The sequence below is a fragment of the Diaphorina citri genome, unplaced genomic scaffold (assembly GCF_000475195.1).
Source record: "Diaphorina citri unplaced genomic scaffold, Diaci psyllid genome assembly version 1.1 scaffold551, whole genome shotgun sequence".
Lineage (NCBI taxonomy): Eukaryota > Metazoa > Arthropoda > Insecta > Hemiptera > Psyllidae > Diaphorina > Diaphorina citri.
This window is the reverse complement of record NW_007377985.1, coordinates 72,808-94,718: the sequence shown is the minus strand read 5'-3', so window position 1 is coordinate 94,718 and position 21,911 is coordinate 72,808. Positions and strand designations below refer to the sequence as shown.

The 21,911-nt window shown below is 38.8% G+C and overlaps 2 protein-coding genes and 1 long non-coding RNA gene across 4 annotated transcripts in view; 1 reads left to right on the top strand and 2 right to left on the bottom strand.

Moving 5' to 3' along the window:
* Positions 1-5,599: 5,599 nt before the first annotated feature.
* LOC103509987 (protein turtle-like) overlaps positions 5,600-21,911 on the top strand; it is a 17,411-nt gene continuing 1,099 nt past the window's right edge. Inside the window, exons 1-9 of the mRNA XM_026824164.1 lie at positions 5,600-5,650; positions 6,676-6,933; positions 11,076-11,226; positions 12,215-12,405; positions 14,319-14,537; positions 15,139-15,410; positions 15,945-16,117; positions 21,130-21,210; positions 21,626-21,830. Coding sequence (XP_026679965.1) covers positions 5,600-5,650; positions 6,676-6,933; positions 11,076-11,226; positions 12,215-12,405; positions 14,319-14,537; positions 15,139-15,410; positions 15,945-16,117; positions 21,130-21,210; positions 21,626-21,830 — 1,601 coding nt within the window. The remainder of the gene's footprint in view (positions 5,651-6,675; positions 6,934-11,075; positions 11,227-12,214; positions 12,406-14,318; positions 14,538-15,138; positions 15,411-15,944; positions 16,118-21,129; positions 21,211-21,625; positions 21,831-21,911) is intronic.
* Positions 9,350-10,107, bottom strand: LOC108252485. Its single transcript, XM_017444387.2, has 2 exons — positions 9,794-10,107; positions 9,350-9,630 (listed from the first exon to the last, which is right to left on the bottom strand). The coding sequence occupies exons 1-2, from the start codon at positions 10,068-10,070 to the stop codon at positions 9,482-9,484; spliced, it is 426 nt and encodes a 141-aa protein (XP_017299876.1). The 5' UTR covers positions 10,071-10,107; the 3' UTR covers positions 9,350-9,481.
* Positions 17,120-20,374, bottom strand: LOC103509985. Of its 2 annotated transcripts, none has more exons than XR_003391726.1 (3): positions 20,360-20,374; positions 18,568-18,636; positions 17,120-17,205 (listed from the first exon to the last, which is right to left on the bottom strand). It is a non-coding gene; the product is annotated as an uncharacterized LOC103509985 (long non-coding RNA). The 2 variants fall into 2 exon arrangements; XR_541397.2 differs by lacking the exon at positions 20,360-20,374 and adding an exon at positions 19,878-19,959.

The following is a 21,911-nucleotide window of genomic DNA, read 5'->3' as shown; positions in this document are numbered from 1 at the left end:
CAAGAAAATACGTTGCCCTGTATTCTTGTTTTTGTTCTTGACACTACATGATTGAGCAGGAATAAACTTAAAAATATACACAAACGGTGACATTTGTTTTCTCCATTATAATGAGCTTTAGTTTATTCCTCATGTTTAATCTCTTTCTCCTGGATGTCTTCTATTGTTTGTGACATCAAGGTGTTTTTGTTGGTTCGTTAAGAGCTGTGGCAGATGGGCTGAGTTTGTTGAATAATATAGTTCATTTGTAGTCGGATTTGAGGACCGATGTTATGGCAAGAAAATACGATGCCCTGTATTCTTGTTTTTGTTCTTGACACTACATGATTGAGCAGAAATAAACTTAAAAATATACACAAACTTATATAGATTCTCAGCTACCTACAAGTAGGCCGAGAAACAGATATTAAAAATATTCTTCTTTCATGTATGTAAATAACCAGCAACATGAACAGTCAAATCAGTTTTTAAAGATGTATGTAAATTGCTAGGATTAGGACTTCCTTAAAATAAAAATTGGCGTTAGAAAAACACACCAAGAAATTACATTACACCAAAAGCAGATTTTACATTAACGGTTAAAGAGGTTACCTTTACGAAAGACGGGGGTTCTACAATGCTCCCCTATGTATGTGGCCCGCGAAGTACCTGCCAATGTAGCATGTGACCCGCATGCACATGGAAGTTGGAAACCCCTGCACTAGATGAAACAGTAAGTAGGTACCTACGTACTCTCAGAGCTAGTAACTATATACGTATATTCATTTTGATAGGTACCTTCTACTCGTTATTTGTCCAAAGTTTTCCATTACTTGTTTTTGAATCTAATTGTTTTTCTGCTTTTTCTAAATTTCTACCATTTTCCATTAGATTGAGGTCACTTCCGAGTGTAGGTATTGTTTGTTTTTAGTTTCGCATCCAGGTCAAATGAGATTCACAGGCAAAAGCAATATTTGTGAAAATTGTTTTCAATGTTATTCCAAATTTGACATTTTGTGCCAGCACTGTACCACCATGCGAGTATCCTTGCAGCTTAAAATCCAGGTTGAATAATCTTTTTAATTCATTTGTATGCAACCTCATTTTGATTTTTGGGTCCAGAAATATGATTATTTATTAATTTTAACTAATTCTGCGGATTCTGAGTCGAAATCACGAAAAATCGGTCCAGAGAGCGCCGAAAATTTGACATTTTGTGCCAGCACTGTACCACCATGCGAGTATCCTTGCAGCTTAAAATCCAGGTTGAATAATCTTTTTAATTCATTTTTATGCAACCTCATAACCTCATTTTGATTTTTGGGTCCAGAAATATGATTATTTATTAATTTTAACTAATTCTGCGGATTCTGAGGTGAAATCACGAAAAAATCGGTCCAGAGAGCGCCGTAATAAAACAGCCTCTCTCCTCCTCTTTATTGATCAGAATGAGATTTTCGTAAATCCAAAGTCCCAAATCTTAACACTTTTTCTCTTGGATCTGTAAAAGAGTAAGTTTACGAGGACCTCTAGATCAAATATCAAAAAACCTCATCCTATATTCTGTTCTTCTTTTGTTGTTCTTCTGGAAGAACACCTTTTCAAGATGAATCTTCACAAAGTCACGTCAGAATCTATCATGATTCTGACGGTATATGGTATCACAAAGTCAGGCCAGAATCTATCAGTACGGTATATGGTATCACAAAGTCAGACCAGAATCTATCAGTAAGGTATCACAAAGTCAGACCAGAATCTATCAGTATGCTATGTTCTTTTGGTACTTCCTTAACCCGACCTCATTTCTCCATTATAATGAGCTTTAGTTTATTCCTCATGTTTAATCTCTTTCTCCTGGATGTCTTCTATTGTTTGTGACGTCAAGGTGTTTTTGTTGGTTCGTTAAGAGCTGTGGCAGATGGGCTGAGTTATTAAAAATATTCTTCTTTCATGTATGTAAATAACCAGCGACATAAACAGTCAAATCAGTTTTTAAAGAAGTATGTAAATTGTTAGGATTAGGACTTCCTTAAAATAAAAATTGGCGTTAGAAAAACACACCAAGAAAATACATTACACCAAAAGCAGATTTTACATTAACGGTTAAAGAGGTTACCTCCAAACGTATATAGATTCTCAGCTACCTACAAGTAGGCCGAGAAACAGATATTAAAAATATTCTTCTTTCATGTATGTAAATAACCAGCGACATGAACAGTCAAATCAGTTTTTAAAGAAGTATGTAAATTGTTAGGATTAGGACTTCCTCAAAATAAAAATTGGCGTTAGAAAAACACACCAAGAAAATACTTTACACCAAAAGCAGATTTTACATTAACGGTTAAAGAGGTTACCTCTACGAAGGACAAAACAAAAGCTTCCGTGTATCTACAAACCCGCAACGCGCGACGAAAGACAAAACAAAAGCTTCCGTGTATCTACAAACCCGCAACGCGCGTCCCGAAATTGGTCTTGGAAACGTCGCTAAGTTCGCCTGTGGGGAGGACCTCTCCTAGAGCGATCCTAGCGTTTCCGTTTCCCAACGCAGGATAGCGACGTTCCGATCTACATCTGGTACGACCTCTATCCACCGCATGTCGGCGCGGGCTACGAAGACCGCGTCTCACGCGTCAGTCCCAACTCGTCATACGGCAAAGCGTCGCTCAATCTGACGCGGATTCAGGAGTCGGATCAGGGCTGGTACGAGTGCAAGGTCGTGTTCCTGAACCGACCCCCGAGCTCGCACACGAAAAACGGCACCTGGTTCTTTCTGGATGTACATGGTAAATAAATACTATCTCTAATACCTACGCGGTGAAATTCACTGCAGAAAAATATTTTAGAGAACCTTAGTGGTAGCCAATGGACAACTACAAGGTGAAATAAATGTCCACTAGTAGGTACAAGGAAAAAAAACTGAAATGAAAAGTTTCATGTACCTACCTATGCGACCCCCGAGCTCGCACACGAAAAACGGCACCTGGTTCTTTCTGGATGTACATGGTAAATAAATACTATCTCTAATACCTACGCGGTAAAATTCACTGCAGAAAAATATTTTAGAGTACCTTAGTGGTTACGAATTTCTTTCTAGGCAACTGTACTTCATGGTAAGTTTTGCAAATTTGCATGGTAAGGCCAACTACTCCCTATCAGGTAGACCTGACAGGTACCTACCTGATGAGCACACACAACATCAGGTAGACCTGATCAAGTGTACCTGTCGTCAGGTCTACCTGATATTGAGTGGCTAGCCCAAGGTGATTATGAACGGCGGGTTCGACAGTGTCCTGTCACGATGACTGATGAAGCTGTAGACCCGGCCCTTAATAAGCTGTTTTATGACGTATTAGGTAGGTATTTTCGGTGCGTTACTATACTTGTATACCGAGGTTTAAGGGTTTAAACTACTTCCAATTCCTCTCCGCGATTCAGCATAAAGAGTCCTATCTAAAGGTTTCTGTTCCTGGACTTGAAAAGAGCATCTAACATTATGGCAGGTTATTAAGTATTGGAAATTTTGAACACTCGTAAATATTCCTGTGTCTAATGCAGGAATTACAGGGTACAAGCAAATCTTTTTAGCACTTTCGTGTTCGCGTGATTTTCTTAGTAGATTTCTCATTTATAGAACAAGTTGGAAAATGTACCTCAAGGGGAAATTATCGGGGAAAAATGGGTTTACTTTAAAAATTAGGGAAATAAAAGGCTCTTAGGGTGTGTCCAAATATCGTAAAAAAAAACTTTCATAAAAGGATAAACAAATAAAAGAACCAACAAAACAATGGCCCCCTCTAAAAGAGAAAGAAATATTGAATAGTTTGATTAAACTTTCCCCCAAGTCTGCAGAGAGACATCAGACCTGAATGGGTCAACATTTTCTACAAAGCACTAATAATGTTGGATATTTTCTTTAGTTCTTGTTCGTTTATCATCTATCTATTACCTATATCTATCTTGCTTCCGGAGGGTTTAGAAAAAAAATAGAACATAGAAAAAGCAGACAGAAAGAGAGGGGAGAGGGAAGAAAATATTTAGTTCAGATAAAATAAACTAAACTGTTATGGAAAACTATTCTATCAGAAAAATCAGTCTCGATTTTTCCTGAAGTTAGTTTTTGTTTCCAAACAAGAGTTGTTTGTTTCTCTATGGAGAATGTTTTTTTTAGGAATTTTTCATCAGGACCGTATTCAAATTTTCTCCTGAAAGCCATATGACTAAATTAAAGAGGGTAGACGAAAATTGAAGGAAAGGATACTTAGGGACTAATATTGAAGGAAGAAAATAACAAATACTTACAACTAAAGTTGTGTAAATAAAGAAATAAAATAATTATGAGAGGCTAAACGGGAGAGGAAAAGGGAAGGTTGACGGTTGAAGTAAATGGGACAGAAATGGAAAAAAGGGAGGAAATATAATAGAGAACAAAAGTAATAGAGGATAGAAAAAAACGGAAACAGATATTAGAGGATAAACAAAAACGGGGACAAATATTAGAGGATGAACACAAAGGTGACAAAAATTGAAGGAAAAAAACGGGGACAAATATTATTGAAATTATATGATAGAGAAATCGTAGACAGAAATTGAAGGGGTAAAAAACAGTCCCTCTTCCCCCATTTCCCTGACGGCCCTGCTCTTGACAAGTTTGTTAAATTGCAGGTAGATGTATAGGTAGAGAAATCGTAGACAGAAATTGAAGGGTTACAAAAACAGTCCCTCTTCCCCCATTTCCCTGACGGCCCTGCTCTTGACAAGTTTGTTCAATTGCAGGTAGATGTATATTGTATAGGTACTTGAAAAAACTTGAGGGTATAATTCTGTTCTGTCTGCCCCAGAAATTCGGGGACGAGTGGGGCGGTTCTTCTGTCCCCTTTTTCTTTATATGTATCAAGTGGGGTTGACCTATTTTAGTTACCTCCTGTGTAAAATAGTGTGCTGTGAACTTGTGAGTGAAACAGAGCAAAATACACGAGACTGAGATATTTTATTATTATTACTATTTCATTTTTAACCAGCAGAATAATAATAATTATATTGAGGCTCGGTCCTTTTAATCAGTAAGGTCATGCTAAGGCTTTTTGTCACCTTATCTTTTTAGTACTGTCCCCTTTTTCTTTATATGTATCAAGTGGGGTTGACCTATTTTAGTTACCTCCTGTGTAAAATAGTGTGCTGTGAACTTGTGAGTAAAACAGAGCAAAATAGACGAGACTGAGATATTTTATTATTATTACTATTTTATTTTTAACCAGCAGAATAATAATAATTATATTGAGGTTTGGCCCTTTTAATCAGTAAGGTCATGCTAAGGCTTTTTGTCACCTTATCTTCTTAGTGAAGATTTGAACTTCCCTACAAACATGCCTCGTTGCCGTAGTGGTCAAGGCGCTTGCGTGGGGCCACATGTGGCCCGCCAGACCATTTTTGTGGCCCGCGAAGCTTTTTGGGATTTGTACAAACTTACCTGAATGTAAAAAAAATAAACTGACCCCCTTTAGTGTTCAGCTACAATTAGGAGAATACGTTTTGAAAATTTTCGCCTGCGGCGCTCAAAAGTTCGACCGGACTGCACTTCTGAAAATTTGTATGTAACCCGCAAAGTACCTGCCAATGTAGCATGTGGCCCGCATGCACATGGAAATTGGAAACCCCTGCACTAGATGAAACAGTAAGTAGGTACCTACGTACTTTCAGAGCTATAAGTAACTACGTATTCATTTTGATAGGTACCTTCTACTCGTTATTTGTCCAAAGTTTTCCATTACTTGTTTTTGAATCTAATTGTTTTTCTGCTTTTTCTAAATTTCTACCATTTTCCATTAGATTGAGGTCACTTCCGAGTGTAGGTATTGTTTGTTTTTAGTTTCGCATCCAGGTCAAATGAGATTCACAGGCAAAAGCAATATTTGTGGAAATTGTTTTCAATGTTATTCTAACCTAACCAACTTTGTACGGATTTTATTCAGTTAATTACAACAGTGAGTACCTAGATGGTTGTATTTGGCAGGGTTCAGCTGAGGGAGCTCTTTCACCGAAACAAATCCTTACTTTAAAGAACTCTATTCCATATCTAATGTCAAAGTTAACTTTTTGTTTGTAAATTTTAGTTTTGGTTTTGCAGATCTGTTTTCAGGTGTTCAAATCCACATAATTACACATTATTTGACCCCCAATTGTTACTCTGTTTCTTTTTACTCTTACTTTATGGTCAGCTCTACAGTCTCATCTTGGCGTGCAGAAAACAACACCATGTAAATACAAAAAAGTTTTTTTATGCCAATCAGCTGATGATCCAATAGGGATTTCAACACGATATTGTAAATCTGGATCTAGAACAACGTCCACAAATGAACCAACCAAAGTTTCTGTCAAGTCAAGAGGAGACTGTAGAATCTGCCGTTTAGAATATTTCTTATTTATGCATTTCCCCCTTTTAAGTTTTCAAGGTCAACTTAGTTTATTAATTATTATCATTAATGTATCTCCCAGTTTAAGACATTTCATGATTTTCTGTGTCAACATTTTACCCCTTCAATTCAGCGCTATTTCAGCCTCTCAATGCGTCTATCCCCTAACCTAACCGTTCCTCCCCATCCTCTTCTGTTTGTCCCTTTTCGCTCCGCAATGCGTCTACCCCCTAACCTAACCGTTCCTCCCCACCCTCTTCTGTTTGTCCCCTTTCGCTCCGCGTAGGACGAGGACATCCCGGTGTATATTTGGTACGATTCGTACCCCACGCACGAGGCCGAGGAGTACAAGGGCCGGATCTCTCGGGTCGACAAGGAGTCGCCCTTCGGGATGGCTTCGCTCAATCTAACCAAGATCCGCGAGTCGGACCAGGGCTGGTACGAATGCAAGGTCGTGTTCCTCAACAGGTCCCCCAACTCGCACAAGAATGGAACCTGGTTTCATCTTGATGTTCATGGTAAACCATTTTGTTGCCCTAATCTCGTCATGTGACCCCCCCCTTCCACTAACCGGGCCTGGGATTACAGTTTTTATATGAATTTCATCGAGGCAGCCCCCCCCCCCCCCCTTCCACTAACCGGGCCTGGGATTACAGTCTTAACATTGAACATTGGTATGGGGAATTTACTGGAAAAAAAGCAAAGTTTGCCTAGATGCAATCCAAAGAGCGCTCCTTCTTTATAAATTGGCCATTGTGTGACGGTATTTGGGCCACAATAATGGGTGATTAGGCCAATAAAACGGAAGTTTTGTCATGTAATTAGCCAATCACCCAATATATGTGACTAATTTTACGTCATCACTTGAGCAGCCTATCCCTCACGACTTACTTGTATCCAAGGAGTGCTCTTTAAAAATAAAGCAACGCCCATGTAATCTACAGAATCGATTCCTCAGAAGCAAAAGCATGTACTTTGTGGATGAGAGTCAATTGCGTGAGTTGCCTTGAAATGTCAAGAGACTGTAGTCCCAGCCCTTACTAACTCACTGCTCTAGAAACTTCACTGAATCACTCGGTAGATTCTACTGTTTCACTGAAACACTTGACTACCTCTGTAGCTCTCACTGTTACCCCCGAAATGGTCAAAATAGTAACTCGAACAAGAACGTTTCCTTATAACAAACCAGGCTGAAAGTAGATACCAAGACTTGCTTCTAGGCTGTTTCTTTTTAACTTTCTTGCTGTGCAAGTGTAGCTTCTTGGAACATGAGCCAAGTTGTTATTCCCAACCTGCTCTTTGCAACCAATAAGAATCAAGGGAAAGCATCTTGAAGATTTGAAGCAAAGATCAAAAACTGCTCTGAAATTTTCGTGACTACTTAGACCAAGTTTCGTACTAACAATCACTTCTGTGGTTTGGTTGACTACTTATTAACACATGGACCGAAGTTTTTACTCACTCTGTCTTTGTCCTAGCAGGTAATTACAATATTTTCATGGAATGCTTCACTTCTAACTTGAAATGCCTCGAAAATGTTGAATTTTTTCTAATAGTGTGATTTTTTTATGGTGTTTGAATGTTACTACCAATAATATCTACTAACACTTCATCACTGTCATTAACACCCTGGTAATTAATAATGATAGATGATTTTTTTGGTGATATAACTCGGCCTGCAGAATCCCAATAGAGTCGGTGTTATATGGAGATTCTATCGTTCTTCTAAGCCGAGTTATTTCACCACTAATCTTTCTAACTGTTTTTTGGTCATTGTCTGACATTGTCCACTAAATCTATTTTATAGTTATTGTCTAACACTGTCCACTGAAACTTTTCCAAACACCATTTTGGTTTGTGTATGTCTCACTTCACAGTTTTAGAGCATTAGACGTTTTTGTTCACACTTAATTTCATCACAATCTTGCTGTCTTGTCTCTAGTTTATTAGGTGATGCACCATGAATGTTGGATTTTCCAGCTGGAGTTAAGAAAATGCTTGCACCTTCGCTGGTAGGTCGTTGTGCCTTTGGTCCTGCTTTTGGTCCTCCAAGATTCGTTTGAGGAAGGAAAAACATTTTCCAAACATTAGGTAGTAGGTACGTGAAGATTCCTTACTGAGGAACGTGTGTCAATGTTTGTTTTTAGAAACATATATTTCGGACATGATGTCCCACCATTTAGCTACATAAATAAGGCAAGAAAGTAGGCTTGGACCCAAATTTGGAAGTATGGATTAGGCAGTAATTGGGAAAAAAAAATATTTGAAGCTCAACAGGAAGTTCTAATTTCAACTGAAAAAGCTGGGAGAATTTTCCTTCCTTGGGATTAATTATTTCAGATGATTTTTCGTGGGAGTTATCCAGGACAGAAAGATATCTTTTCGAAGAAATTGTATTTGAAAATCCTTGAGGTGTGGGATTACAGATTGTGCTTTCAATTAATTTGAAAGTTTCTGAGAATTTAATTGAGGGATAAGATTATTTTATTGAGTGAGTCGGTAAGACTTCCTAGCTTCCTACTATAAATTCAACCCGAACCCTGAGGCAAACTTTGGTTTCAAGAGAATTCCCCCAAGAAGTGATTTAACCTGAACTATGTATTTCGCTCTTGGTTTGGTAAAAAAATTTATTCTATTAATTAAATAACATCCTCAGTTTTCAGCATTTATGATAATAGTGATAACAATGAGCCAAATTTGTCACGCGGCATCAATATTACATTACAACACCGCCGCGTCGTATCTTCATATCAGTAAGCATGGGTTAATTGGAATCATAAAATTGGATGAAATTATACTAGGTTCAGTTTCATAATCTCTTTCCAAAATAACTAGAAAATTGGAGGTGCCTAACTATTCTAAACATGGCTTTATTTTACCTGCGTATCTAAAGCTACATAGGTAGATGTTTTTCAGTCTAACCCAGACAAAATTTATTCTATTAATTAAATAACATCCTCAGTTTTCAGCATTTATGATAATAGTGATAACAATGAGCCTTCAATAAATTTGTCACGTGGCATCAATATTACATTACAACACCGCCGCGTCGTATCTTCATATCAGTAAGCATTCGTTATCACATCACGTTATCAGTAATCGTTCACATAGAAATCAATATCACGCACAGGCAAAAGTCCAGGGGGGTGTACGGGTATTCTACTCGGCCTAGTATTAGGATAGGGGCCCACTGTTTCCAACGCAAAGGCTGGGCTGGATGAGAGCCAGCCTATCTCTTGAGATGTAGTCTCAGGGTATTTCGGCAAAACGAGCTTCAGCCCTTCTTTAACAGTTGGTGGCGTTTTCAAGGATATATTCCTTGAGCATCGGCATATGTTTTCCGGTGCCTCCCACTGTTTCCAACGCAAAGGCTGGGCTGGATGAGAGCCAGCCTATCTCTTGAGATGTAGTCTCAGGGTATTTCGGCAAAACGAGCTTCGGCCCTTCTTTAACAGTTGGTGGTGTTTTCAAGGATATATTCCTTGAGCATCGGCATCTGTTTTCCGGTGCCTCAACCAATTGTTTCAGCTTCTTCATCGCTGTATCCTGCTCCTCGTAATATTTCAACATCCAGTCCCATTTGGATTTGAATTCCGTTTTGGCGCGGTTTTCTTTGTTGATCCTCTGAGCCCATTTTCGTTCCGATTCCGTCAGGAGGTCTTCAATTTTACTGACGCCCATTCTTTGGAGAAGTTACGGATCATCAGGGATTATATCAAATGTTGTAAATGGGACAGAAATGGAAAAAAGGGAGGAAATATAAGAGAGAACAAAAGTAATAGAGGATAGAAAAAAAAACGGAAACAGATGTTAGAGGATAAACAAAAACGGGGACAAATATTAGAGGATGAACACAAAGGTGACAAAAATTGAAGGGGAAAAACGGGAACAAATATTAGAGGAAGAAGGGACAAAAATTGAAGCGGAAAAACGGGGACAAATATTAGAGGAAGAAGGGACAAATATTGAAGGGGAAAAACGACGAACCTTATCCGTTTGGTTATTTTAGCGCTTATAAGGCAGACGTGCTACCCTCCAAGCTATGTAACTAGGCTGGCTTTTAGGACTTTATTTAAGTGTGAACAGGCCCATAAGACTATGTAGCCCTCAACATAAAAATTGCCGTATACTACAAGTTGCAGTCTAGATGTGAAATCCGACACGGAAATTCTGAGTCAGGCGTTCAAACTTCAAATCACTCTTTCTGCCTCGGAATAAAAGGTTTGACTTTTGAAGCAACCTCCGTGGTTAAGTAGAACAAGATTTCACGCTTTAGGTCCCGAGTTCGATTTCCGGCGGGGTGATAGTTTTGGCTCTGTTTTTGGAGTTCGGAGTGCACTACTGCACTCAGCCTCGTAAGGACAATTACGCTATGAGTAGTGACCAGTGTGCAGTGGCGGCATTACCAATGTAAAAAGATCAGTGGAAAAAAAGGTGGCATTACCAGATCTGTGGAAAAAAAAAAGAATTGAGTACCAAGAAGGCACGTTGTAGTGCTGTGATACTTACAAAAGTTGTTAAAAAGTTCTGCTTTACCACAAATCATTTGAGGGAGTGAGAACAGTGGCAGCTGTTTTTGCCTCCTTGCAGTTTATTATCAAAATGTTTTCCTTGATTTAAGTTCTATACCTTTGTCATCCCAGTTACTGTTCCCTACAAATTAATTATTATATCCTATGATTTCAGGTGGGCTCTCTGGAGACCCGTGTGGTGATCAAGAAGGATGGAACTCTAGTCATAAACCCGGTGGGGTCGGATGATTCCGGATTGTACATGTGTGAAGTTAGCAACGGAATAGGCGAACCTCAAGCTGCCCAGGCCTACCTCAATGTTGAATGTAAGTTCAGTAAAATGGTTTCTTCAAATTAAATTGATCCCAAGGGCAAGATAATGCCTAGACCCTTGACAAATGGAGTGTGCCTGAAGGCATGGGATGTGTTCCAATCCACTCGACCCTAGTGGATTCATTAATGTCCTCCGTTGCTTCAATGATCTAGTCAACGTGGTTTCTTCAAATTAAATTGATCCCAAGGGCAAGATAATGCCTAAACCCTTGACAAATGGAGTGTGCCTGAAGGCATGTGATGTGTTTCATTCCACTCGACCCTAGTGGATTGATTAATGTCCTCCGTTGCTTCAGTGATCTAGTCAACGCATTCAACAGCCTTTGATTTCATAGCGATGAAAAACTACCTTCTATATTGGACTTTACCGGTCTGTGTCGTAGCATACCCATCCCGTAGTACGTCCCTCAACAGATCAGGGAAAAAGGGCACAATACTTCCCAACTTCCCATTTAGTTGCTGAGTCAACACAAGAGCACCGGAAAGTAACCCATTGAAGTATTTTCAATCGAATTATGAGTGCTAATTTTTTTTTTTTGTTGATGGTGGTCATCGAACCCAAGACCTTCTGAATAGCAAGTAAGCGCGTTACCGTTGGACTTGTTTTTGTCTATGACCCTGATTTGACAGTACTTACCTACTCTTGAAAAATAATAATAATGATAAAATAATTGTGTTGAGCATTGTTACATGCGTGTCACAAATATCGTTCCATAGTTACGCCTAGATAAATCTTATGACCTGACTTGGACTCGAACCACCAACCTCCAGATCCGAAGTCTACTCTTGAAAAATAATAATAATGATAAAATAATTGTGTTGAGCATTGTTACATGCGTGTCACAAATATCGTTCCATAGTTACGCCTATAGATAAATCTTATGACTTGACTTGGACTCGAACCACCAACCTCCAGATCCGAAGTTCAACGCGTTAACCACTGCACTCTTTATTCAAACCGTTCATATTTTTCCTCTTCAGTTCCTGCCAAAGTGACGTTCACACCCACCGTTCAGTACTTGCCGTTCCGGCTCCAGGGTGTCGTGCAATGTCACATCAAGGCCAACCCCACCTTCCAATACGTCACGTGGACCAAAGACAAGCGCCTTCTAGAGCCTTACCAGACCAAAGATATTGTCGTCATGCAGAACGGATCTCTGCTCTTTACGAGGGTAAGATTTTCCGATGAGGTTGCTCTCTGGCTAAGAATTGAATCTTCGATACGGAAAAAATAAAGCGTGTCGGGAGGCGCGAGGCGGTCGAACGTCGAGATTTTAAAGCGACCGACCTGACGCCCTGCCTATAAAGAACGGAGACCGCACAACTCTGGAACGTGATTCCGTAAAATCGTGAACATAGTCCAAAAATCTTTTTTTTTTTTTTTCATTTTCTAATGCCTTTGCTCGCTCTCAGCAAGTAAAGATATGCTGTCGAGTTTCTTGATATATTCATAGAGTTCCGGAACCCAGTCATTCGGTTGGGCTGCCGGCACCCTAGCTTTTTTCTCAGTGCACTCGTCTAGTCGTGTGACACTTGGCTTTCTGTGACAGGAAAGTACCATTACTACTAAGTACATTTGTACCACTACTAGTAAGTACATTTGTGGCATGCAAAGGTCACTTCAGCTTGACCTTTACCCTTCAGACTTCATAGCGATGCATACAAGTTCCCCATTGGAAGTAATAGCTATCCATTTACACTTGAGAGCGAAAATTCGGGACGGTTTGTATTTCCATTCCTATACTCTGATTTATAGCCCGTCCCCACTTGTCATTCGAAAAAAATCGTGTTGTGTGTAGTCGGAATACTCTCCTTTAAATAACATTACCTACAAGAACATTTTGTGTCGTTCGGGGAAAAAAATCGTGTCGTGTGTAGTGGGAATACTCTCATTTAAATTACATTGCCTAAAAAAATCTGATGAAATTCACAAGTATGAACGGGCTCCTATATGAACGTTTGAAAAACAATTTGATACCAACTAAAAGCTCATGTTGTTATCTTCTAAAAACGTCTTTTTGAAGACTTTGATGAAGGGAACTGTAACAGGAGAGGTCCTGTCGTCCCGAAATCGAAGACATTAGGACAGGCTAAGAGAAAGCCAGCCGTTTTTAGAATGAACCTTATGCGTTTAGGATAAAATTCGTCCCTGGCGGGAATCAAACCCACAATCTAGCGCTTATTGCACAGACAAGCTAGTCGGCACTATTGGTTTCTATGTAGTTTTCTAATTAGCTCTATTTTCAATAGTTGCTATTGAAAAAGTTCCAACCCCAATCCCGAATTTTTCACACGTGATTGTACCTAACAGCACAACTCCGCGGGTTTCCTATTATGTAAAACTAATCATGAGACTGTGGCTGTGGTGTTTAGCTGGCGGGGCATTGGAAATGCTAATGTTCTAGTTTTCCAATTTTCCATATTTCACTTCAACTTTCCATCGTTTAGATTTCCAAGAACACGGTTTCCAATGGGGTTATTTAAAAGGGGTTACGGGGATATGGGGGTTCGTTTTAGTGGTGTGTCGTGAGATTTTTCAAGGGGGAAACAGTCAGGACATTGGGGACTACACATGTCTCGCTAGGAATGGAGAGGGACAGATTAGTCATAGTGCTCGTGTGATTATTGCAGGTAATGCTCATTTGTCCGTTTGTCCGTTAGGCTAGAATTTGAATTAAACGAACCCTTGTAAATAGTTTTGCCAAAGGGATAGTCAGGACATTGGGGACTACACATGTCTCGCTAGGAATGGAGAGGGACAGATTAGTCATAGTGCTCGTGTGATTATTGCAGGTAATGTTCGTTTGTCCGTCAGGCTAGAATTTGAATTAAACGAACCCTTCTAAATAGTTTTGTCAAAGGGAAATCAGAACCGTAACTGCTAAGCTCTTTCCTCCCAAAAGCGAAGAGAAAAGAAAGATAGGATAGGAGAAAGCCAGCCGTTCCGAGTACGAACCTTATCCGTTTGGTTATTTTAGCGCTTATAAGGCAGACGTGCTACCCTCCAAGCTATGTAACTAGGCTGGCTTTTAGGACTTTTATAGAGCGCCGAAAAAAAAAACTAATCAAACATTTCCGTTTTCAGGTGAATCAGAATCATCAGGGCCGGTACACCTGCACGCCATACAACGCACACGGTACCCAGGGCTCCTCAGGCCAGATGGAGGTGTTGGTGAGGAAGCCCCCAGCGTTCACCATCAAGCCGGAAGCCATGTACCAGAGGAAAGTGGGCGAGAGCGTGGACATGCATTGTGAAGCCCAGGAAGCCGAGGGCACGCAGAAACCTACCATCACTTGGCAAAGGGTGAGTAGTGTGAGTCCTTCGTACAAAGTTGTGAAAAATCCAAATCTGAAGTCAAAACTCGGAAAAATCAATTTTCATTTGCCGTTCTAATGAAAAAGTTCAAAGAGCAATGAAGTCGGAGTTGAAGAAACACGCAGAAATGCATACGCAAAAGCGCATGCCTACAAATATATTAATGTGTTGCCTGCGAGAGGGCTTTGCTTGGAACAGTTGATGTGACGTCATCGCGTACGGGAGCGTTTGCCGTGACGTCAGAGTTCAAGATTTACCGGAATTTTTTGAATCAATTTATCCCGGGATCTAAAAGTCGTAGAAGAAAATTAAGAAAAGTTACCTAGTCCCTCATTTTTTCTGCTCTTTGACTTTGAAACCTCACCTAAGTCAGCGCAAATGGTCTATTCTGAGGTTTCTTCTCAGAACAGCTGGCTTTCCCTTAACCCTGTCCTCGTTCTCTAGTTCTCTCTTCGACTTCGGGACGATAAGACAGTTTTTTTTTTCCTCTTCTTTTCAAAAATTTCTCAGTAGTATGTTCTTATCATGAGCATACGGTATATGGTAGGTATCCATATTTAATTCATTCAAATCTCTTCTATTTTTCCAGAGGGACGGTGTGGCACTGCCGAAAAACCGCGTCAAGATCGTCGGCGGCAACATCACAATCGAGGGACTTCGGCGTGTGGATTTCGGCTACTACGAGTGTGTGGTTAGCAATGAAGTGGCCACCATAGTCCAGGCAGCTCAACTAGTGGTGGAGGGCACACAGCCACATGCCCCGTACAATATCACCGGAGTAGCCACTGAGTTCAGTGTGACCCTGGAGTGGTTGCCGGGCTACAGTGGAGGTCCGGACCTGAAGCAGAACTATGTTATCTGGTAGGTTGTGATGTCATTTGGGACCAGATGAGGGTAAAAATGTGTTGAAAGTTGGAATCAGACTTTCAAAGGAAATATTGAGACGCTGTTGAACGAATGCGTTAGATTGAGATCGGGGCTGTATTTAAGGGGGGGGGGGCCTCTCCCCCGAGCTTCATTATTGTCCTTTACTGTAGGCGAGACTCCGGAAATTTGGACCCTCGCCCCACCCCCTTCCTCTCGACAAAATCCTGGATACGGCCCTGATTGAGACTTTGCTGGATACGGCCCTGATCATTACTTTGAGATATGTCAATATTGGCTACCGGGGTAAAGTGGAATACGACCCAGGTCTGGCTTACAGTAAAGGAGAAAAATTAAGCTTTTTGGCTGATGGAACGTGGTTGGGCATCAGCTATTATTTCACACAACTGCTATACAATTACACATTTATTTCCTACAATTGCTACACATGTTCTCCATACAACTTCCATACATATTAACTCATACAAAGTAGTTGGGCAGCAGCGATTAATCCTACCTTTACTTCCCCAGGTACCGGGAGCAAGGTAACAAGGACTGGCTCCCCATTCCCGTCACTCCCCCGGGCTCCACTCAGATCACTATCAACCGGCTTACGCCTGCCACTACCTATGAGTTCCAGGTAGTCGGCAAGAATGAGCTGGGTGATGGGATGCTCAGCAACATAGTCGTTGTCAAGACCAAAGGTAAGCAGTGTGCAATCTATTTTGAAGGAATTTTTCCCCTTTTGGAGGGAATTTTCTGAAAATGACAGGTTTAAAAACGAGGGATTTGAAGGATATTTGTTCCCTGTTGGATGGAATTTTCAGAAAATGAAAGGTTTGAAAACGAGGGATTTGAAGGATTTTTGTCCCCTGTTGGAGGGAATTTTCTTGAAGGTCAATCCCTTCAAGTAAACGAGGGACAATTCAGTACGCTTTTAATTTAGGAGGGACATGTAAAAAGGCGAGGGACATTTAGAACAGATTTTTTACAGAACATCTGAAAGTGGTAAAATAGAAGCCTGCTTAAAAGCAAAATATGGAATCAAAAATGTACAAGACAAGTTATAATTATATGTTTTATCATGTCTAGCCATTTTTGTATTCCGTTTTCTTCCATAGACTTATTGGATTTGTTAGGCACATTTGTTTTTAGATTTTCACGTAGGAGATAGGTACCTACTAGGTCTAGTAAATGTCTAAATGTTGTTTTTCTGTAAATTTATATACATAGATCCCGCACTATCAGATTTTATAACAAAGTTGATGCACTATTCAAAGGTGTTGGTTTTGTATTTTGATAACTTTTAATGAAATGACTGACGTTTTTTTAGAGAGAGGCATATTTTTCTTGAATTTTCTTTTTGAAATATTAATTTTGTGACTCAATTACTTTCAAATTTTTGAATATTTTTTACTTAATGCATATGTCCTCTGAAAAATTGTCTCTCTGAAATTGAAATTTACCTGCCTTAAATGTACATATTTACTATCTCCCTTATCATTAATATTACTAAATGTTTTTTTTTGTGCCGAGCAATTTTTTATCTCTGCTTTTTTTGATTTTATTTAACTAGGTGTTTTATTTAAAAAATCGCCCCCATTTTGTGTTACGCTTAATTATTCCTTTTGCTCTTGATACCTTAACACACCCTCGTTTTTCGTGTCATAAAAGTCATTTATTTTTCCTGGGGTACTCGGCGCAATGATGTCTAGGGGCGGTTGCCATGAGATCACAAACCCGTTGTTCACTTCGGTGACACTTACATTTCGAGGAGGTCCTGGTTTGGGCCCTGGAGATAGCAAAGATTGCAGGTTAGTCTTGTCTACATAGGTAATTATTATCGGGTTGGTTAAAGACTAAATAGTCAGTATTATTGGAGGCTCAAAAATAGCCTAAAAAACTTCAGTACCTTGATAAATTTTCAATTTCCATGAAGGTGACTTTCTAAACCCCAGATACAGACTACTCCATTGCTCATTATGTGAGTTGTTGCCATTTTTCTCGATAATTCCAACCTATAAATTGATGTTTCCTTTGACGAAACTATAATTTCTTTAAATTTTGAAATATAAAAAAATAACAATTAGATATGTGATTTGCTCGTTCACTTTTGCATAGGCATTTTCATGCAATGGTTCTCTAGATGACTTGAAAGTAGTCAGAGTCTATAAAAAGAAACTACGTAAAATGAAAGGAAAACAAACCTTTAGGTCGAAATACAGGAGGTATAAGTGTTACGCCCGTCGAATCGGTGGGAAAAGAAATAAACCGATAATCGGATACGTCTGTAAACAATGAAGTCAAAACAAAAAGAATACCCCGATGTATACAAGATGCAAAATAAGGGATAAATGAACATAAAATAACATAAAGTTGATAAATAAAGAAACACAAATTGATAAACAAAATAAAATGATAATATACTATGTAGATGATATTAAAAATAAAATGTCTACCACCATAGTGCACAGTGTTAGGTGATGTAGGTACAAAAGAAAACGAAAAGAAAAGAGGAAGATAGGTAAAAACAAAACAGCAAGCAGATAAGAACAAAAAGATAGAAAGGAGAAGAGAAAAATGAAATCAAAAATCAGAGAGAAAAAAGTGGTACAGAGGAGGTAGAACGTAGAACCAAGGTTTAGACTGTTTGGGATGAAGATTCTAAAATGATGTTTTAGGAATAGGAATGGAAAAAAGTGCTCTTCACACAAAAAAAGCAACTCAAGGTGTACAAAACTACACAAACTGAAGCACAACTGTCTAAAACACCCAACACAGTAAACGGAACTGATAGTCTCAGTACCAACGTTGAAAAACAAATGGGAAATGAACTAATAAACTATACATCAATACATTTCTTGATAAATGTAATTAAAAGTAAGTTATGCCGAAAACGTCCAACGGGCATCTCAATCACAGTCATATAAAAGGTAAATGTTGTTTGTTTTGTTCTTTTCAAAAGCTCGGAGTTGACTATTAGGCCCTTTTTCCTGAATAATAAAAGGTAACTAAAAAGATATCAAACCCCCTGGAATTTGCTCTGCCAAAACTATATTCGAGCCCCTTATTCGCTGATTTCATTTCCCATTCGGTTTCCAAGCATGGACATTGACACAATCTTCCCTGAGGAGAGAAGCGAGGGTTTCCTTACCTTCATCCGAGGAAGGAATAAATTTATGTTCGTCGTCAGGCTTCTTGGTAGGCTTCTCCTGAAGACTCTCTACGAAGAAGGAAAAGGAAAGAGAAAAGCAGCAAGAAATACCAAACAGAGAAACAAACAAGAGGGGAGAGAAAAGCAATTAATAGAAAAATTACGGAATGTTATCTCAAGAGACAATACTAGGGTGTTTTGGGTTAGTATGTTTTACATGTGTACTTGGAAATCAAGAAAGCTTTTGACACAGGAATGAATTTTACCTCTCGAGTTTTCCTCTCAGGACTTCAGTCAGCCTTTCTTCTTTCTTACCCAAAAAGTTTACCCATATTTTAAAATTTAAAGCCTTATTATTGAAGGAATCATTCTTGAATTTTAACCCAACTTTGAACAAAATGTGACATTTCTCAAGGTGGTAGCATAGCCTTAGAAATAAAGTCTGTCTTCAAAAGGTTTACTTTACTTATTCATCCCTGTGTTTGGAGCTTTGCAATATTGATTTTGCAACTTAACTAAAACTAATTTTATTCTTAACTAAAAAACAATACTAGGGTGTTTTGGGTTAGTATGTTTTACATGTGTACTTGGAAATCAAGAAAGCTTTTGACACAGGAATGAATTTTACCTCTTGAGTTTTCCTCTCAGGACTTCAGTCAGCCTTTCTCTTTTATTAGGTACCCAAAAAGTTTACCCATATTTTAAAATTTAAAGCCTTATTATTGAAGGAATCATTCTTGAATTTTAACCCAACTTTGAACAAAATGTGACATTTCTCAAGGTGGTAGCATAGCCTTAGAAATAAAGTCTGTCTTCAAAAGGTTTACTTTACTTATTCATCCCTGTGTTTGGAGCTTTGCAATATTGATTTTGCAACTTAACTAAAACTAATGGCATACTTTTAGTAGGTACGTTTGAGTCTGTCTTCAAAAGGTTTACTTTACTTATTCATCCCTGTGTTTGGAGCTTTGCAATATTGATTTTGCAACTTAACTAAAACTAATTCTTAACTAAAACTAATGGCATACTTTCAGTAGGTACGTTTATTATTTCAGCAAGATTTTATCTCAGAACTTTATTGATTTTACGTCTTTAAACAATAATTTGGTCCAGTATAACCTATAACACTTTAGGTGTAGGCAACTTTATAACGAGGTATGTGACTCCACGAAAATTTGGTCCCACATTCTCATTAGAATCATTGGGAGATCGAATAACATGGAGAGAAATGTATAAAATCCCTATAGACGAAAATAAAATAAAAATGTGTACATTATTCAAAAGAAAGATATGATGTGAAGTCTACTAACCTGCCTTATCACTCCCTGCCGCTTTATTGAGAAGAAAAATGAGGAATACAAGATAAATCAGTACAGGAGAAATACAAGAATAGTTATTATTTCAGCAAGATTTTATCTCAGAACTTTATTGATTTTACGTCTTTAAACAATAATTTGGTCCAGTATAACCTATAACACTTTGGGTGCAAGGCAACTTTATAACGAGGTATGTGACTCCACGAAAATTTGGTCCCACATTTTCACTATTTCACATTAGAATCATTGGGAGATCGAATAACATGGAGAGCAATGTATAAAATCCCTATATGCAAGGCAACTTTATAACGAGGTATGTGACTCCACGAAAATTTGGTCCCACATTTTCACTATTTCACATTAGAATCATTGGGAGATCATATAACACGGAGAGAAATGTATAAAATCCCTATTGACGAAAATAAAATAAATGTGTACATTATTCAAAAGAAAGACATGATGTGAAGTCTACTAACCTGCCTTATCACTCCCTGCCGCTTTATTGAGAAGAAAAATGAGGAATACAAGACAAATCAGTACAGGAGAAATACAAGAATAATATCCCCGTAACCCCTTTTAAATAACCCCATTGGAAACCGTGTTCTTGGAAATCTAAACGATGGAAAGTTGAAGTGAAATATGGAAAATTCAAGCCGGAAGCCATGTACCAGAGGAAAGTGGGCGAGAGCGTGGACATGCATTGTGAAGCCCAGGAAGCCGAGGGCACGCAGAAACCCACCATCACTTGGCAGAGGGTGAGAACTGATTTATTACTACTTTTTTTATGAGTGTTCCACCGCCGTTTTTATTTCGTAGCAATGACACAACTGCTACATTAGACGCATGTTGTCTGAGTATGCCTCATCCCGTTGTATGCCTCATCAGATGGGCGAGAAGAGACACAATACTTCCCATTTCGTGTCTAGGTTGTGTGCTTGTCAAGTCATATTTCTTCCAATGTGTTGCCACTGCTGGAGCTTTGCTAATGGCTGCCTGTAGATCTTCCGTGGTGCACGGTTCAGCTTCTCCTTTCTATCTTTTTGTTCTTATCTGCTTGCTGTTTTGTTTTTACCTATCTTCCTCTTTTCTTTTCGTTTTCTTTTGTACCTATATTATCATTTTATTTTGTTTATCAATTTGTGTTTCTTTATTTATCAACTTGATGTTATTTTATGTTCATTTATCCCTTATTTTGCATCTTGTATACATCGGGGTTTTCTTTTTGTTTTGACTTCATTGTTTACAGACGTATCCGATTATCGGTTTATTTCTTTTCCCACCGATTCGACGGGCGTAACACTTATACCTCCTGTATTTCGACCTAAAGGTTTGTTTTCCTTTCATTTTACGTAGTTTCTTTTTATAGACTCTGACTACTTTCAAGTCATCTAGAGAACCATTGCATGAAAATGCCTATGCAAAAGTGAACGAGCAAATCACATATCTAATTGTTATTTTTTTATATTTCAAAATTTAAAGAAATTATAGTTTCGTCAAAGGAAACATCAATTTATAGGTTGGAATTATCGAGAAAAATGGCAACAACTCACATAATGAGCAATGGAGTAGTCTGTATCTGGGGTTTAGAAAGTCACCTTCATGGAAATTGAAAATTTATCAAGGTACTGAAGTTTTTTAGGCTATTTTTGAGCCTCCAATAATACTGACTATTTAGTCTTTAACCAACCCGATAATAATTACCTATGTAGACAAGACTAACCTGCAATCTTTGCTATCTCCAGGGCCCAAACCAGGACCTCCTCGAAATGTAAGTGTCACCGAAGTGAACAACGGGTTTGTGATCTCATGGCAACCGCCCCTAGAGCGGGCTAGTCTCATTCAATATTACCTCATAAAATATCGGACGGACGGCAGTTGGAAAACTCTCAACAAGGGTCAGATTCGGCCCGAGGAAAATTCCTATTTAGGTGAGTCAATATTATTACCGTATTAGCGTACTACATATACACAGCCCAAAGCAATCACCTAGTTAGGACTGATTGAGAGGCTGACGAAAAACGCCGACCC

What these genes read in the sequence shown, in the direction of transcription:
- LOC108252485 (XM_017444387.2), bottom strand. Translation starts at nt 10,070, where the DNA reads ATGGGCGTCAGTAAAATTGAAGACCTCCTGACGGAATCGGAACGAAAA. An exon ending in GAAATACCCTGAGACTACAT is followed by an intron (nt 9,631 to 9,793) that starts CTCAAGAGATAG and finishes CTGAGACTACAT; the next exon opens with CTCAAGAGATAGGCTGGCTC.